The sequence below is a fragment of the Dichomitus squalens genome (assembly GCF_000275845.1).
Source record: "Dichomitus squalens LYAD-421 SS1 unplaced genomic scaffold DICSQscaffold_5, whole genome shotgun sequence".
NCBI lineage: Eukaryota > Fungi > Basidiomycota > Agaricomycetes > Polyporales > Polyporaceae > Dichomitus > Dichomitus squalens.
The window spans coordinates 1,028,847-1,045,556 of NW_006766887.1; the positions used below are offsets into that span (position 1 = coordinate 1,028,847).

Sequence of the window (16,710 nt, forward strand, 5' to 3'; positions counted from 1 at the left end):
CTCCAACAGATGTCATCATGGTGTACTTTTGTAAGCAGTTTTTGTCAGAGCCTTACGCCGTCCGATCCTGTGTTCTCCCGGAGCTCATGTCGGCCCTTGTCGGTCTTCTCACAAATATGCAACAGGTGTATCGCCGTGGCGGCATATTTGCGTCGTGAACATACAGTCGTGATCAGCACGAGGTCTCGGGCGGTCCGACAGACGCTTTCTGAACCCCTGTGGTGCTAGACTAAGCCAAAGGTGCACCTATGAGCTATATAGGTATGTACAACTGTCCTCTTGTCGTGGCCCGGGCAGTTCCTATAGCATTGGTCAACGACACTTTTGTTCAACGACTCGGAGTTGTGCTCAGGAAGTTTGACATACTGTGGGTGGCCTTTCAGATATGGGCTCTTGAATATGACTTCCGGTATGGAGTGGATCATGGGGCTCGCAGATGGCGCAACTAATACTGGCGCCTGAGATGCATGTTGAGCGCGCTGATTGGCACATATTTTCTGCCGCACGGCCCACCGGTGCTCGAAATCTCTCTTCGAAGGTGTAGCCCGTCTTTCAGCCAGACCTCCAACAGTCCGTGTCCGTCCCCGCCGCCGTGCCGAGGATGCCTACGACAACGTCGGACGAAGAAGCCAACAAAGTCGAGAGCCCAGACGTCCGCAGCCTCGCGAGGAGGTCTCTCTCTAGCGTGAGAGAGGCAGTCGATCCGCGTCTTTCTCCGGCCGACAGACCTGCCGACGCTACGCTAGATGAAGGTTACCTTCGCCAGCTGCACGATCACCGGCACAGCGAGAAGCACATTGCAAGCGGCGAGAAGGAGAAGACTGACGAAGAATACGAAGACTCTTTGGATGAAATCATATATGTACGTGGTTCCATGATTCCCGGTCTTCTTCCACTCTGTGTAATGATGTCTACTACATACAGGTCGATTTCGAAGAAGGCGACCCACGAGACCCCGCGAACTTCACGTATGCCCGAAAATGGGCTATTACTGTGACGGCTTCGTTCTTCTCCATCATCACCGGTAATCATATATGCTCACACATCCAGCAGAAACGACTCTAATATATTCCCTGTAGCTTCGTCTTCCGGGGCGTACGCTCTTGGCTTCCCATCCATGGACCGTGACTTGGATGCGACCCGCTTCCAGGCAACTGTTGGGCTGTCTACGTACACCCTTGGTTTCGCCGTCCTTCCGCTCGTTACGACATCCTTCAGCGAAGAATTTGGTAGGCAGCCATTGTACGTGGTTAGCGCCATCGGATGTCTGCTCATGCATCTGATGGCAGCACTGTAAGTGGATCCTCCGATACATGCTGTCTCCGGCCTACGCCTATTCTGATTGTCTGCGCTAAAGGGCTCAAAACATCCAGACGGTTATTGTGGCGCGCTTTCTAGCAGGGGCGTTCGGTTCAACCTCCTCAGCAATGGTTGGGGGCTCTATCGCCGACATTTGGGCTCCTCATGAGTAAGTGCAATATTACCTCGGCGGCAGACAGGATGGCGTCACTCGAGCTTAGTATGTCTTCAGACGCGGACTCCCTATGTCCATATTCGCAGTCATGGTGCTCTCAGGCCCCGGGATCGGATGTATCGCCGCTGGCTGGATCGAGCAAAACCCTCATCTGGAATGGCGCTGGATACAATGGCTTCACGTTATGTGCGCCCGCTTCACTCTCACTTGCTCCGGCTGGGCACGATGATTTCTGACAGTATCATCGTACTCCTGCGCGTCCGCAGATGGTTGGGCGTCCTTATCGTTGCGATGCCCGTTTTCATGAAGGAAACCCGGTCTGCGGTCTTGCTGACGCGGCTTGCAAAGAAGCTGCGCAAGGAGACCGGACACCCGCACTACCGTGCCCATGTGGAGGACGAGCGCGCCAGCTTGCGGACGCTGATTTACATCTCCTGCACTCGTCCGATCTGTGAGAGCATTATGACGTACCTCACATGACGGTGCATTAATATCATGCAGACCTCTTGTTCACAGAACCTGTGGTAGCGTCCTTCAGTGTGAGACGGTCTGTACGACTGCACGGGTAAACGCTTATCCTCTGTGTAGCTTTGGGTTGGATTTGCATGGGGCATCCTCTATGTGCTCATTGAGTACGTACCGCAGGTTTGTTGCTCTCTTTTGATGCTCACAGCTAGCGTAGGTCCATTGGTCCGGCATTCCAACGCATCCACCACTTCAACACGGGGCAGACGGGAACGGTGTTCGTAGCTATGATGTAAGTATATGTCATCCCAGCTCGTGAGGTCTCTCATCACTCCATTTGTCAACAAAAGTGTCGGGTGTTTCGCCGGAGAGGCTATCCAGCTATACCAAGAGAAGCTATATGCGTACGGATTCGCCCACATCCCGTTGAATAACACTGCATTGACTCGCGTCGCTTAGAAAATACTACCCCACGAAAGGTCCGGAAGCACGCCTCTTCAGCTCAATGCTGGCCGCATTACTATTCCCCGCGGGAATGTTTATCTATGCGTGGACGACGTTTCCCTCGGTCCCATGGATCGGCATGGTGATGGGAATCTTTGTATGTAGCAGATCTGCTCTTTCTCGGGTACAGTGCTCGAGCCATCTGACTATCCTCTAGGTGATCATGATGTCCTTGTTCATTATTTACCTCGCTGTGTTCACATACCTTGCGGATTGGTACGTTGACATAACTCGCTTTCTCCGAGGAGATGCATGGATCGACCTTGGTTCTACAGTTACGGCATTTTCGCTTCCTCCGCATTGGCCGGGCAGAGCTTGTCACGTAAGTCTCACTCCTTCTGCTATAGCCACTCAGAGACTAAATCGCGACGTCCATCAGGTAACATCATGGGGACGATATTCCCTCTGTTCACCCAGCAGCTGTATGACCGCCTGACGTACCACTGGGGCACCTCGCTTTTCGGTCTCATCGCGGCGGTGATGATCCCCATCCCCTTCGTGCGTCCAAATCCTTCACGCCGCTGCATTAGGTACCTCATGTGTTTGCTCTCCAGGTTCTGTATTGGAAAGGTTCGACCATCCGTGCACATAGCAGGTTTGCATCACAGGTGATCCACAAATGAAGTAGTAGAACATTTCCAGTCTATTCTCCTACATCATCCTACTTTCCATTTCTCGCCTCTTAGCATACCGCACGACGTCAATGCTCCCCTACCTTACCCGAGCGCAGGTAGATCGTATCGCACGAATACAACCTTCGGCCATGACCGTGACGACAAGCACGCACGCTATTTCCTCTGGTTTGGAGCGCATTCCAAGTATACACGTATAGACCTGCATTCACATACACTTCCTCCATACAATGCCATCGTTCGTGGCAAATCACCTCCTGCCTTTACAGCCCTTCCCCAGTGAGTATCTCCAACGCCTCCAAGTATCGTTTCCTCGTCCCCTCGACCACGTCATCCGCCATCACCCACCCCTCCCCCTCCTTACCTTCCGGCCCTCTCTCTAGCCCCTTCCTAAAGCCTGCCCTCGTAAGCCAGTCGCGCAGGTACTGCTTGTCGAAGCTCGGCTGGCCCCCTCCGGGCTTGTACGACGCAGCAGGCCAGTAGCGCGATGAGTCAGGCGTCAGGGCCTCATCAACTAGGATCAGTTCCTCTTCACCCCCGTCAGCTGAGGGGACGAGGCCGAACTCGAATTTGGTGTCCGCGAGAATCAAGCCCTTGGTGAGGGCGTAATCCGCCGCCTCCTTGTAGAGCTGGAGCGCAGCTTTCTCGACCTTGGCGTAGAGCTCTGCGCCGATGATCGATGCGGCTGAGAAAATCCGAACATGTTAGCCTCGAGCAGAAAGCCGACGTATCTGAATGACAAACCTTTTTCTGGGGAGATGTTTTCGTCATGCTCGCCCTGCTCAGCCTTGGTCGACGGTGTGAAGAGGGGCTCCGGCAGTTTCTGCGATTCCATTAGGCCGGCAGGAAGGGGGATCCCGTGAACGGTGCCCGACTTCTTGTACTCCGCCCATCCAGAGCCTGCATGATATCGGAATAGATGGAGCGTGAGCTTCAGCGAGCCAGGGAAATGAGAATGCGACTACGGGCTCGCCTGTGATGTAGCCCCGAACGATAGCTTCTAGGGGTAAGACCTTCGCTTGTTTGACGAGTATCGCACGGCCCTCGATCACGTCCTTGTATTTCCTGACCTCCACAGGCATCGCGTCGATGTCTGCGGTCACGAAGTGCGTCGGGATGACATGCTTGAGCTTCTCGAACCAGAACAAGGAGATTTTCGTGAGGACCCTCCCCTTGTCGGGCACGCCCTAAGGACACGAACGGCATGAACCCGGTGTTGAAGGCGAGTCCCAATACCGCATCGCCGAGGGGACAAGCAGAATGAGACAGTATATGCAAGAAGTGATCATGAGTGCGTGCCATGTGGTATGTTCACGATGAGACCGGACGAACGTTGCGAAGTATCACGTCGTATGCGGATATACGATCCGACGCGACGAATAGCAGGAGAGTCGGGTCGGAAGTGGCGTATATGTCGCGGACCTTGCCCTTTGATACCAACGGCAGATCGGTCAAATTGCTGTCTATGAGAGCATGGGAACCCATCTTGACTGCACGTTCACACTACGGGCAAGTCAATTGGTGGCGGATCGAGTCAGCGACGGTCGAAACCCAAAAAATGGAGATTGTGTCCTGATAAGGCAGGTGTCGTAGTTCACGGCATCGGGCACGATTCACTGATCCCATTTATGTGTCAAGTATTTGATGCACAGTTTGTAGTGGTGGTGCGTGACATGATAATGCAGCGTTCGATACACTGTAACTCAGAAACTGATTTGAACACAGGGGGTGGAAGAAAAACACTGGTCTCGTGACCATACGTTCGGAGTCTGAAGCGGATACCAAAAATGGACGTATCCGTTGAAGTGCTCGGGAACCTCCGAATTGTGGTTCCCGCTTGAAACTCCGAACGTCTGATCACGAGATATAGGAAAAACATTAGCCCAACGCGAGGGTCGAACTCGCAGCCTTCAGATCACGAGATCACCCAGTAAAAGCCTTGCGCTCTTAAGAGTCTGACGCTCTATCCGATTGAGCTAGGCGGGCGATGTATATAGCGTTAAAACGCAGTATATATCGGCTTTGTCCAAATGCCGCCGGCTACGCAGTTAAGCGCGTGCACCGGGGTCAGGTGATTTAGCCTTCGGATAGAAAAAAGCACGTCTTCCAGTGTGCGAGTCAACTGTAGATTTCATGGCCCCAACTTGATTGGGAGATGTTCCGAGCATCATACTCAGCATCCATAGCACAAGCAGCTTACGTCTTCAGGCGAGATGCTGAGGTGCAAGTCCACCATCCCAGCGAAACCTGCCTACTTGATGTGTTAGCTTCTGGTCTTCTGGTACAAGGCAAGCGAATCGGAACTAATGGATTCCATACGGTCACGTCCCTGTGAGCCTCAGCGGTGGCGCCGTCGTGGACAGGACAGCAGACAGAGCTAATAACGCGACGCCGCAGATCGTATAAGCGCAAAACTTCTAGGTGGTCATGAGAAACACCTGCGGAGACGAAGTGGGATCCGTTAAGCTTCTGATTGCAGAGGCTGCGTTCACAGACACACCGTGTCGCCGTCCTCGCGCCTACACAGCGCCGCCCTGCGCCTGTTCCGACGGTGGGATGCGACGCGCGTGAAGCAGCTAGTGAATTCGTTTTTCTTAGCTTGTGCCTGCGCTCAATCTTAGCTCCTGGGAGTCTCGTTCCTTAAAGAGGGCTGGCGTTGAAAGAAAGCTGGCGTTGAAAGAGGGCTGGCGTTGAGTCGAGGTCTCCTATTAGAGGTCATACTATTCGTCGGAGTTGGATGACCTGGGCGCGCTTGTCAGTAAACGCCGGACGGCTGCTCGCGGCAAACTGGGCGCAGTTGGTGTGTGATAGAGTGTCGCACCCAGCGTACTTGCCGCTCCTATCGTTGCGATGAATGCATACACATTCGAGACTACGTACTACGTAGAAGGGTTTCTGGGTGAAAGAGATGGAACGAAATCGGAGTGGGGCGGCCCGTGTGGCGGCCCGGATCGAGGACCCGTACGGTGTCGAGGTGATCCGGGCCATATCACCCATTCAGAGAAGGATCGGCCAAGCTGGATATGGTGTGCGGAGGTCTGAGCCCGACAAATCCGAGTCGACGTCGCACAGGCGAAGATCTACGCAGAGGATCCTTCGTAAGCGGACATCTTCTCGAGCTGAGCGCTGACCAATACGCACACAATCCTGGCCTTTGGAGAATTGCGACATTATGATTCCAATGACCTCGGGTGGTTCTTGGATGCGTTGGTATTCACGAAATAGTCAGCTCTGTGACGTACGCTCATCAGTGCGACTCCGAAAACAAGACTGCACATGTCTCTCGTCGCATGGGATACGCCCAACAGACTCAGAAGCCAAGAAAGACCAGAAGGACTCACCATGCTCGGATGTTTGGGAGCCGTGGCCGGGTTGCATATTGAATGACATACGGTCCGACAAGCGTCGTCGCGTCGAGCCAGCCGAGGAACCAGCTGGTCCCTTGTCGATCAGGCCGCTCGCTGGCAGTAACAACCACAAAGAAGCGCTGTGCGTTGCCGTCCATGCGATCACGCCTAGCGAAGTTCGGGGAGCCAAAACAGTCAGCAACACCCATGCAATGTGTCGCACACGCACGATGTGCGGATGCTGCGTCGATGAACCGTGAGCTGGGCACACGTCTCCACCATTGGTCGAGCTGAGACTCGAGAGTCACAGACTACGACGGAAGCTACACCTTAATGGGGTGTATTGAGGAGCTTGAAGCACTTCTCCCGCACCGAGGCCTGCACAACGTGAGCACGAGAGGTTCGCGCGGTGCGTCGCTATATGAGAGCGGCAGTGGCGCTAGAATTAACCTTCGGATAGCCAAGATGGGGTAAAAGCAGCGCATACTCATGGATTGCGCCTGGGCGTGAGAGCCTACAGCATGAAAAGAAACCGCATGGCCTGTCAAGCACATCATGCCCGATGCTGCGTGGGCTTGGAGTTGCCTTTCTGGACACGTACGCCCTCGAGTAGTACCATTCGTGCACGGCGTATCGTCGAAGCGCATACATAGCACCCTGAGCATTGCGCATGAGGCACGTCGCAGTGAAAAAGACGCAGATACGGTTCAGCATTCTGGTGCGGATATGGAGTGGCACTCGGAACCGCAGCCGAGGGAGACAAGGCGCAGCGGGCCATGGGAACCGAGCACACGATCATAGGCATGCTGATAACGATCGTCCTATTGACTTCGACATTACCCGGTTCGGTAAGGGCCGTCAGCGACGCATCTGGTAGCGACGTTTGAGTGGTAGACGTACCAGTATATCCGGACACGAAGTACAACCATGGACGATGTCCCAAGAGATGCACGATCTTCCTGGGCAAGTCCTCGGCGCCAGCATCCAAATTTGGTCCTTGGACATCCATTTCCACAGGGACCATTCAGTGGCTGCGCAAGGTCTTACATGCCCAGCGGCGCCCCAACAGATATTGTGGTAGGCGTGAGCCAGCGGGAGAACTTCATGGAAATGTCGTAGAATACTCGGTTGAACCCGAGGATGTGGGGATGCGGGGGTTGAAGCCAAGACGTCGCTGTGGAAATGCCTTCATCGGATGATCATCAACCAAATGTCTTGTCGTGAGAATGGGCGACCTACGATCTCATGAGAGCCCAGGGACGAAACTGCGGAGAGTTGCAGCTTCCCCCAAAAGTACATACACGAGCCTGAAGGACAGACGCGCCCTCGGTAACGCTGCCGGCGGACCAAGTAAAATCAGTCCGATATGTGAGATGGGAGTAAAACCCTACTATGAAGGTTTGAAACATCTTCGTCTCGCAGGGTGCACACAGCAAGTAACAATTGAGCATCATGGCGCCATGTCGGCCATCTCCATCATTGTTACTCGTTCGACAGCTGAACGGTTTCCTCTCCCATGCACTTAGCCTTCCAGCTGGCCGTGGGTTCGCGTTGGAACGGGAAGGCAATGCGGAGTATTCTCGCGATCATCGAATGCGCTGCAGCATTGCTACGTGCTGCGTGGTATCCTTGGCTCCTGAGAGATTTTCACTAACCAGCTGCTGAACGACAATTCGACATTACTCTCCCCGTGATTGCTGAAGATGCTGCCGAGCCTACCCATGAGTACTTCATGCACCCGCAAGGGACGTCATCACGAGGTTGCCTCCGGAGCCTCCCCCCCGACAGGGGCGATGTTTTCGCCAACCCCCTATGGAAGCTATGTTGGCAATTAGAGCGACCGACCGAATGGCTTGAACCATGGTTCGCAGACGCACCATGCAGAACCCTGAGAAAGCGCAAGATGGGGCATCAAGAATTGCTCTGGCCCTGTGCCTCACAAACGGGGAACGATCGTAGGAGGATAACAAGCGGACTTAGACGACAGTAGCGAACGTTCGAAGCACGCAGCTTGCGAACGATGGTCCGACCGCCGAGCAAAGACGACATGCATGGCCATTCGTGGAGCCTGTATCACCACGCAACTCGCAAGCGCGAGCTTCGAGTCTTCTTGTGTTGGCGGGGAATGTGCTCAACTGCGGCCATGCATGGCAGACGGTGAGAATGGAGTACGGACGGGGTATTTTGGCATACGGTCCGTTCCCACGAGAGCACAAGTTTAGCATCTGCAACGTCGCTAGGCTGCCGATCGCGGACTAAACAGGTGGCCAGCAAGCCAGTAAGGGGCTAGTGACGCACAACTCTTGTCATTTCCAGTCTGTGCCCTTCCGGTTCATCTGTCTCGGAGCACCGGTCGAACAGACACGAGAAGCGTTCGGAACAAGTACCGCAGAGACGGCAGCTTGTGATATCGGTGGAACAGTGAAGCCGTCAGGATGAGGTCGAACCGCTGGCCACAGGTTTCGCCGGAGATCAGCACGGAGAGTGAGAATGTTCAGAAAGGGCGGCGACGCAATGCTCGCCGCCGTCGTAGATGATGTAGGGGAAGATGAAGGACAGACTGAGAGCGGTGAAAGCGATGAGCGTGCATAGCAGCTTACGTAAGATGGCGGTCGCTGCTTCTGGTCGTTGAGTTCGACGCCGGCTGGCCTCCAGCAATCCTAGTACAACGCCAAAACCCCGTCCCTCGTCGCACACGATGCCTATCAAGCATTTGAACAGTAAGTAGTCTGCTTGATTCACGTAGCTCGAGGACGTTCGCAGACAGCGCGAGCAGCACATCTCACGTCGGGCTCGTCTTTCTAGACTATTTGGTCGAGCGGAAGCAACTCCAAACACACCCTCTCTCCCTCCTCTCCGACTCACGTTTGGGCATTGATGCATCCTACTATCTCTCCTCCCTGATTGATCACCCACCCTCTCGAGAGCCTCTTCTTGCCGCGACCGGTGGTCTTCCTCTCGCACTCACCACGCGCATCGAGTCCGACTTGCGAGCGCTCGAAAAACTTCATATCAAGCCCGTGTTTGTCTTTCCTGGACTGCTTCCCAGTCGTCGTCCAAAGCAGCAGCAGCAGGCGCAGTTCGAGCAGAACGAGGCCTGCAAAGACCGTCGCGAAGCATGGGCGAAATACGAGTCGGGGCAGGAGGACGCAGCCACCAAGCTTTTCGAAGGCCGAAGCAACATCCACCAGTGGGATTTGTGGAAGATTGTGCTGAGGATCTTCAAGCATCGTAACGTGGAGTTCCTTGTTGCGCCGTATGTTGCATGGGCACAGGTGTGTGTAGTCAAGTGACGTGTCTAGCGCCACCATGGCACGCGTTCGAACGCGGCACTGACATCTCGACACAATCGCAGTTGATTTACCTGCAGCGTCATCCTAAATCATATATCCATGCGGTATACGGTCCTACAGATACCCTCCTTTACCCCGGGGTGGACAAGGTCATCACGTCGGTTGACCTATTGGCCTCCAATCCCACCTTCTCGTTTGTTACAAAACGAAACATCCTCAGCGACCTGGGTGTGACAGAAGACCAGTTCTTGGACATTGGGATATTGCTAGGATTCGAGCATTCGCCCCCATTCCCTCCGACCGTCCACGAGCAGGCTTTGAAGGCTACTGTGGACATGGTTAAGTACTACAAGTCCGGTTTTGCCGCAGTTTCCGCCCTTGCAGACCAACCACACGTGAAGCAATTGCAATATCCCGAACACTACGCACGCACCCGTTCCATGATCAAGTACTCTCTCATATTCTCCTCTGAAGGCTCTGTCACCCCGCTTCCTCTTGCTATCACTACTCCGCCCCCACATGGGCACCAGAATCACCACACACATCACCCGACCGCCGCAGATATTCCCCAGGACCTGCACGAAATCTTCACCCACCGACTTCCTGACGAGGTGTACTTCTACCTCTCACGCGGACTTCTCGGGCCACAAGCCCTCGTGTGGCTTACCACTGGGCAAGTCATCGAGAATCCGCCGCTTGACAATGGCGAGACCACAGAATACAAGCGATTTGTCAAAGAAGTGATCACCGATGGGCAGACGGGCCCTCGCGCGACCGCGCTTGCGCTTATCTCAAGCGTAATGAACTCTTTCTGGCAAACCAAGAAAGTCGTCGGCTACTTCTGGTTCGAGCAGCCTGCGCCGCAGAAGCCCATATCTCACAACTCGCCGCAGACGACGCAGCTAGCGGAGCGCGTCGCGGGCTGGAACGTCCCATACGCCATCGTGGAGGAAGAGCTCAGGCGACAGAACGTGAGTGTTCCCCCGCGTTGTCGTGCACGTGGCCTCTACGACTGCGGATCCGAGAGCTCACTTTCCCCGACGTCTGCGGCGCTGTCGCCCGCGGTGCGTTTGTGTCCGCGCAGTCGTCCACGATCGACTTCTCGCTGTGTCTCGGGGCGACTGCGTCCGAGAAGCTCGCTGCGCGGACCAAGATCAAGCCGGCACAAGGCTCGGGCGTGCTCGAGAAGAAGGACGAGATCGTGGCGAACGTGATCTGGCGATTCCTGGAGTTGCGCGGGTACGTCGTATACATTTCGCATTGACATCGCGTTCAGGAGGCGCCACCGTCGCGGCGCACCTCTCACAGGCACGCCCCCCGGGTGACACACCTTGGCTAACGCGGGCCCTGATAGGTTCCTGTTGAACACGCACACGCACTCGCCCCTGGCGCGGGCAATGTACACAGCACTCCGGCCTGCGCGGGTCAACGACAAGTTCCAAGACTCTCTCTACCTGTTCCTGGAGCTCGTCCGGGCAGGTGTCGTCCACGGCCACCTGTGGTCTGGGCGGGCGTTTAGCGGCGGGCCCAGCTTCGGTACCGGTGCGTATATGGAACTCGCATTCCCACGGATGATGGCGACCATCGTAGGCGGGCACAGCTGATGTTTCGCGTCTTTGTTCTAGATGAAGAGAAGTCGTGCATGCTCCTGGTGATGCGCGTGCTGAGCATCCTCCCACTGAGCACCAAGGTGAGAGCTCCACGGTTCCCGTCGTCTGGCGCCGCGCGCTGTCTGAGTTTGCTCGCTAACCGCGCCTAATACGCTTCGCGATTTGCATTCGTCCCCATTCGTTTCTCCGACTCTCTGATCTCACGTTTCATCGCTCGTGGCGCACAAAATGTGCTGGTCTACCCGCTCGCGATTGATCAAACATCACGCCGTCTAGCCGCAACCATGGTCTGCGCCTCTGTCACGAGAGCTGCTCGTGTTCAACTCGTTTGTGCGCTCGTTGACACGCGCGCTGCGGACGCTGCTCGAGGTGACGTCGTTGAACATGCTCCTCCGCCACGACGCGCGGAGGGCCCGTGACGACCTGCTGGACATCAATCTCTCGCTTCCCTTCCAGTCGGAGGTCAACACGGGCTTCGGCGTGCTCGCGAAGGTCTACCTGGACGCGCTCACGCACATCAACGGCCGCCAGCGCGTGCGGGATGCGAATGCGGAAGGCGTCAAGGAAGCGAAGCAGATGGCGCTCGACATCTGCGAGGAGACGTTCCAGGGCGTCAAGTACCCCAAGGCGGAGGTCGAGCGCGGCTTCCGGTTCTGGGACGTGGTGAGCCCATTCTCTCTGCTTTGTGCGAGGGGTCGAAACAGCCGTTGACCACATCGATCTTTGTTCACGTTCGTGTCTGTGCTCGTTCTCATTGTTACACGTCCGCACGCGCGTCCGTGCATTACGTCGCCCTCGTCATCCGACAATGCGCGTCCGAAATTTTTTTTTGGCTGCGCGGTGGTGGTGCGAACGCGGATGCGGTGGCGGGTGGTGCAGACGCTGACGGCCATGAGGCAGTTGCACTCTGAGGGCGCTGTGCTCCGCGAACTGATCGACCAATTTGAAGCGGCCGAGGCATGGCTGGCGCCAATGAGGCCGTGAGGGACTCTCACGGGCAGGGCAGGGAGCCCAAGATGACTGACTCTATTGGCACATTGGGACTGGCAGCGGGGCCAGCGGGGGCGTCATGTGGAAGAAGGGAGGCTGAGGACGGGGGAGGGGACAGAGATGGGACGGTGGACTGCCCGAGGGGGCGAAATGGATTGGAAGGATGGAGGGGGCATGTGGCCGATACGGTAGCTACTGGGCTGTTGTCGACGGTAGCGGCAGGGGAAGACAGACGGTGGTGTTCGTGTCATGACGGTGGTGGGCGTGTGCGGTGTGCGAAGAGCCGCTGGATGTCGGAGATGGAGGTGAGCGAGGGAAAGATGGAAGGCTGCTCTGGGAAACGGAGGGGGAATGGCCAAGGAGCGTCCGCCAAAACGCCGATGAGAAGAATGCGAGCTTCGGGCCACCGAATCGGGACGGCTCTCGAGGCGCCCGGAGGCGAAAATAGGTGTGGGAAAAGACAGGCGCCGGGATCTGAGATGGGCCATTATCTTGATTGGCCATCGCCCAGGATGCGGATCTGGCACCTGCCGCTTCGAGAACGCCCGCATCCGCCCTCTCCTCTCGCGTTCCCTGCTCGCAACACTCCATATAATCCCTGCCACCCATGGGCCTCCCTCCCCCACCGCCCGCTCCTCCCGCTCTCCCGCCATGCTACTCCAGCAGCCCATCCCCGCCCCCTACCCACCCCCCGACCCGTCCTTCATGAACAAGGGCCCCCAGCCCAGCCACCTCTACCTCCACCAGCAGCGCACCGTCGAGGTCATCCAACTCATCGAGGTCCCCCCGCCCCCGCCGCGCTCCCACCCATACACCTCCACCCTCGCCTCCTCCTCCTCCTCCTCCTTCGCCTCCTCCTCCTGCGACTCGTCCGACGACGACTCGGAGGACGACGAGTCCGTCTGCTCCTCCTACTGCTCCTCCGAAGAGGACCTCGCCGCAGACAAGGCGCCCACCTACGATGACACCTACAAGACGCGCCTCAACCGCGTCCTCGCATGGAGAGCAGGGTTCGCCAAGGCCGCCCCTCAGGCAGACGCAGCAGATGATGAGGCCTCGCTTGCGCTGACAGGTTCGTTCATTTTGCATGTGGCGCCGCCGGGGCCGTCCCTTAATGATGTCCCTCCAGCGCCACCATCTTCCCCCATATCACTCTCCCCCGCCCCGTCTCTCAAACGAAAAGCCGATGACGAGACGCGCTGGGATTCCGATGATGAGAACGTGAGTTCTAACCCCTGATGCTACTTCTGCCGCGCCTTGGTGCTCATGCGCACTCCTTTGTCCTCGCCCAGTCGTCGCAGTCGTCGAAGCGCTCCCGCTCCCTTCCCCCAGAACCCCATCAGATGCCGGAGTGCGTCCCCTCGCCTGCCTGGCAGCAACGGCGGTGGAGTGCGCACTCGTGCTCGGCGTGCGACGCCTCCTTCGCCACCCTGCAAAGCTTGCGGCAGCACGGAACAGAGTCGGGCTTGAATGACGCGTGCAGAGAGGCAGTCGAGTACGGTTTCGAATCATAACACCCTGCGCTTCTCCCGGTCCTCGCACTCCAGCACCCTCTCCACGCTACCGTCACAGAGACTCGAGTCGCATCCGCATCCCACGGCTCCGCAACCTCCACCCCGCTTCGCTGTTCACCCTCGTCGATCTCGCATTTCCGTTGACGTCTTCATCGCATACAATACCCCTCGCCGCATCGCTCCCCTATCTCCGCGCATCTTTATTACTGCATTCCTCGGCTCCCAACCATCCCTTTCGCACGACCGTCCCACCACCCCGTCTCACGTTCCTACCCTCTTGCGCGTCCATGCCGCCTGTTCGGTGTCTCCCATTTCTTGGGCACCGCTTCTCATCCGATTCGTGTATGTGTAAAGCCGCATAATCTTACATTACGCGCGATATAGTGCAATTGCCGATCCGAGTCCGTACATGTACACACCCATACCGTACGCCTACGTTATTTCATACATTGCCATCGACCTCCTGCCTGGGAGCAGGCCGGCTCAGTTCCCCGCCTATCCTTACCACTCGTGTATCTAGTAATGCCGCTTTGCGCCCATTTGTACCTTAGTCCTACGCCGTTCTATGTGACGATACACGACATGATGACTCGCAATTCCACGACGCCCGCGCGCGAGAGCTGCGTTTGGGTCGCGATAACGTACATGTCTTTGGTCCCCGTGTGTTGCGTTCGCGTGTCGAGCTTCCGATAGTATCTGTTGCATGCTGACAACATTATTATCGTAATACTCACGCAGCGTGGCTCTCCTTCTGGTGGCGTCCCCGGAATTGGCGAGCTCGCGCATTGTCCGTCGCCTCCTGATGATTTACGGTGTGCGCTTCGCGGCGGGCCACGCGGTGGACGTGGGTGTCGCGGCTGGAGGGCAGGGGGTCTCGCGCTCGCTGTCGTCGCTTCGCGTCTCTACGCGCGGTCGCGCGTATGCCTGTTCGTGCGAGAGTTGCAGAGAATCATAATGAACGGTGCTGCTCTCTCCTAAGTCCTTGTCCGCTGATTTTTGGTCGCGTAGCAGCTGGACCGGAGCCGCTGACCTCGCCGTGCTTGTGATTCGGAGACATCGGGCGGGCGCTCCTGCCCCCTTCCTGCCTGCTTGAGCTTGAGCTTGATGCGCGTGCTTACGGTACTAATACACGTACAAGACGACGACTCCTGGGGCCGAGCCGAGGGGCCGCATTGCCCAGCTGGGCTTGCATCCAAGAGTAATGGTTGGTTGTGTTCGGTGCCGTGTATATGGACATGTAACTACTTGCTGGCTCCTTGGCGACCTGATCCTGAGATCGTCTGGGTTGCGCTAGCGGCCGCTCGGGGCTTCTTCTGGACGCTCTCTGCGCGACGCGAGCTCTGCGTCGCCTCTGGGCGCGCGTGCGCAGACGGGCAGCTACCCACGACGGCGCGGAGGATCACGCTGCACATCATGGTCCCACCCCGCCAGTCGCCCAGTCGCTTATGCAGATGTACATAGCATTTGCGTCTGGACAGTGGCTGCATGGGAAGACCTGAAGAGATCCTGCACGTCCCGGTCTTCTCCTCGCCAACACTGCACCCTCCGCGCCTCGTCCCCGTCTCCCGGCCCACACACTGTCCAGTGTCCAGTCCACCCATCCGGCCTGTTACTGCTGCTGCTGCTGCTGTTGCTGTTGCTGCTGCTGAGTTCGAACCATCTGGCACCGCTGCATCCTGTCATCTCCTCCTCCGACATGCGTTCGCCGATGTCGACGCGAGCTTCCTTTCCCCGGGTCAGCTGTCAGTGTCAATTCGGCGGCAGGCTGGGTTCCCGTCTGTTGGGCCCCTTCTGACGTCGTGGGCCACGCGTGCGCCCCGGCCGCCCTCTGCGGTGCTACGGTACCACTCCGCGCTCTCTCTACCCTGCGCTCGACGCTCCTGCACTCGCGCGTACTCGGTCTCGCCTCGGACGTCAATTCTTCGATTCGCCATCAATCCGCATCCGCATCGGGCTACGTTTCTCCATCCCGAGCTTGCCAGCGGAGACACGTATATGAGAGGCGTTCGAAGGCGCCAGTCCAAAACCTCAGGCTGTCGTTCCGTTCCGCGGACGACGGCCTGATGAGGCGGACCCCACATGGCGGCGCTGGCGTTCCCGGCGGCACGCAGAACGGGATCTGTCGAACCAACAATGCTGGTCGACTTAGATGCCCCGCCTACCGCAGGCGGTCAGATACCTTGATACATATGACTTACCCCTCGACGGTCGGACCCGGGCTCGGACGCGGAGCTCGAGCCACAGGCACACCAATACATATCGATGTTCTTGTGGTCAGCTGTGTGGCTGGCTGTACAGACTACTCTGGCTTGACCCTCGAAAAACTTCCCTGCTAGCAGCGGCTGCTGGTGGGTGGGGGGGGGCGGCGTGTGGTACCGGGGCTATGCCGCACAAGGGGCTGTACGAACGCAAATGACCACCACGAACGCAATCGGGTTCCCAGCCTCTTCCCACTGACAGAGCACTCCCACCGCGCGGGTGGGCTTGCAGCGCATAGGAACGATTCGGGGGCGCAGGACTGCTGCGACTGTCTGGCATTGTCTATGTCACGGTAATGTCAGCAACGTCCTTGACGGTCGATGGGACGCGCTACGTCCGAGCTCAAATTCCGACACCAGCGCGCCCGCGGGCGTCCATTGGCTCAGGCTCGTCCGCCTGCGACCCGTGGACCGTGCCAGTGGTGTCGCACGGGAGGATAGGCGCCGTACCGACCGTTGGGATGATCGCTGCTGTACTTGCGGCTCGGGGCTGCAGCATCTGCATCTCGATATCGTTGTTTTGTTGCAGTCGATGCACGCTCGCGCTGCTCTCGCTGATGGCTGATGGTGGCTGGTCTCATCTGCGCGCCACAAGCTCAAGACGAACAGCGACGGACCTGATG

General features: G+C 57.2%; 5 protein-coding genes and 1 non-coding gene across 6 annotated transcripts; 2 read left to right on the plus strand and 4 right to left on the minus strand.

Moving 5' to 3' along the window:
• Window positions 1-601: 601 nt before the first annotated feature.
• DICSQDRAFT_167470 (MFS general substrate transporter) lies at window positions 602-3,066 on the plus strand (the record flags this gene model as incomplete). Its single annotated transcript, XM_007363048.1, has 15 exons — window positions 602-862; window positions 925-1,024; window positions 1,080-1,293; window positions 1,358-1,468; window positions 1,532-1,660; window positions 1,741-1,925; window positions 1,976-2,013; window positions 2,063-2,106; window positions 2,157-2,231; window positions 2,290-2,343; window positions 2,399-2,540; window positions 2,601-2,659; window positions 2,719-2,765; window positions 2,823-2,941; window positions 2,998-3,066. The coding sequence occupies 15 exons, from the start codon at window positions 602-604 to the stop codon at window positions 3,064-3,066; spliced, it is 1,647 nt and encodes a 548-aa protein (XP_007363110.1).
• A 272-nt stretch (window positions 3,067-3,338) lies between these two features.
• DICSQDRAFT_144968 (SAICAR synthetase) lies at window positions 3,339-4,560 on the minus strand (the record flags this gene model as incomplete). The annotated part of the gene is made up of 4 exons (XM_007363049.1): window positions 3,339-3,760; window positions 3,820-3,975; window positions 4,049-4,262; window positions 4,408-4,560. The coding sequence occupies 4 exons, from the start codon at window positions 4,558-4,560 to the stop codon at window positions 3,339-3,341; spliced, it is 945 nt and encodes a 314-aa protein (XP_007363111.1).
• A 395-nt stretch (window positions 4,561-4,955) lies between these two features.
• Window positions 4,956-5,061, minus strand: DICSQDRAFT_t50. Its single transcript has one exon. It is a non-coding gene; the product is annotated as a tRNA-Lys (tRNA).
• A 905-nt stretch (window positions 5,062-5,966) lies between these two features.
• DICSQDRAFT_133971 (uncharacterized protein) lies at window positions 5,967-7,463 on the minus strand. The gene is made up of 5 exons (XM_007363050.1): window positions 7,323-7,463; window positions 6,910-7,250; window positions 6,417-6,839; window positions 6,217-6,306; window positions 5,967-6,155 (listed from the first exon to the last, which is right to left on the minus strand). The coding sequence occupies exon 2, from the start codon at window positions 7,225-7,227 to the stop codon at window positions 6,976-6,978; it is 252 nt and encodes an 83-aa protein (XP_007363112.1). The 5' UTR covers window positions 7,228-7,250; window positions 7,323-7,463; the 3' UTR covers window positions 5,967-6,155; window positions 6,217-6,306; window positions 6,417-6,839; window positions 6,910-6,975.
• A 5,557-nt stretch (window positions 7,464-13,020) lies between these two features.
• On the plus strand, window positions 13,021-14,488 carry DICSQDRAFT_153369 (uncharacterized protein; the record flags this gene model as incomplete). Its single annotated transcript, XM_007363051.1, has 3 exons — window positions 13,021-13,387; window positions 13,445-13,536; window positions 13,608-14,488. 3 exons carry the CDS (start codon window positions 13,021-13,023, stop codon window positions 13,827-13,829), a joined length of 681 nt encoding a protein of 226 aa, XP_007363113.1. The 3' UTR covers window positions 13,830-14,488.
• Window positions 14,489-14,752: 264 nt separating this feature from the next.
• DICSQDRAFT_153370 (uncharacterized protein) lies at window positions 14,753-15,343 on the minus strand. The gene is made up of 2 exons (XM_007363052.1): window positions 14,965-15,343; window positions 14,753-14,914 (listed from the first exon to the last, which is right to left on the minus strand). The coding sequence occupies exon 1, from the start codon at window positions 15,314-15,316 to the stop codon at window positions 15,071-15,073; it is 246 nt and encodes an 81-aa protein (XP_007363114.1). The 5' UTR covers window positions 15,317-15,343; the 3' UTR covers window positions 14,753-14,914; window positions 14,965-15,070.
• Window positions 15,344-16,710: the final 1,367 nt, after the last annotated feature.

What these genes read in the sequence shown, in the direction of transcription:
- DICSQDRAFT_133971 (XM_007363050.1), bottom strand. Translation starts at nt 7,227, where the DNA reads ATGCCTATGATCGTGTGCTCGGTTCCCATGGCCCGCTGCGCCTTGTCT.
- DICSQDRAFT_153370 (XM_007363052.1), bottom strand. Translation starts at nt 15,316, where the DNA reads ATGCAGCCACTGTCCAGACGCAAATGCTATGTACATCTGCATAAGCGA.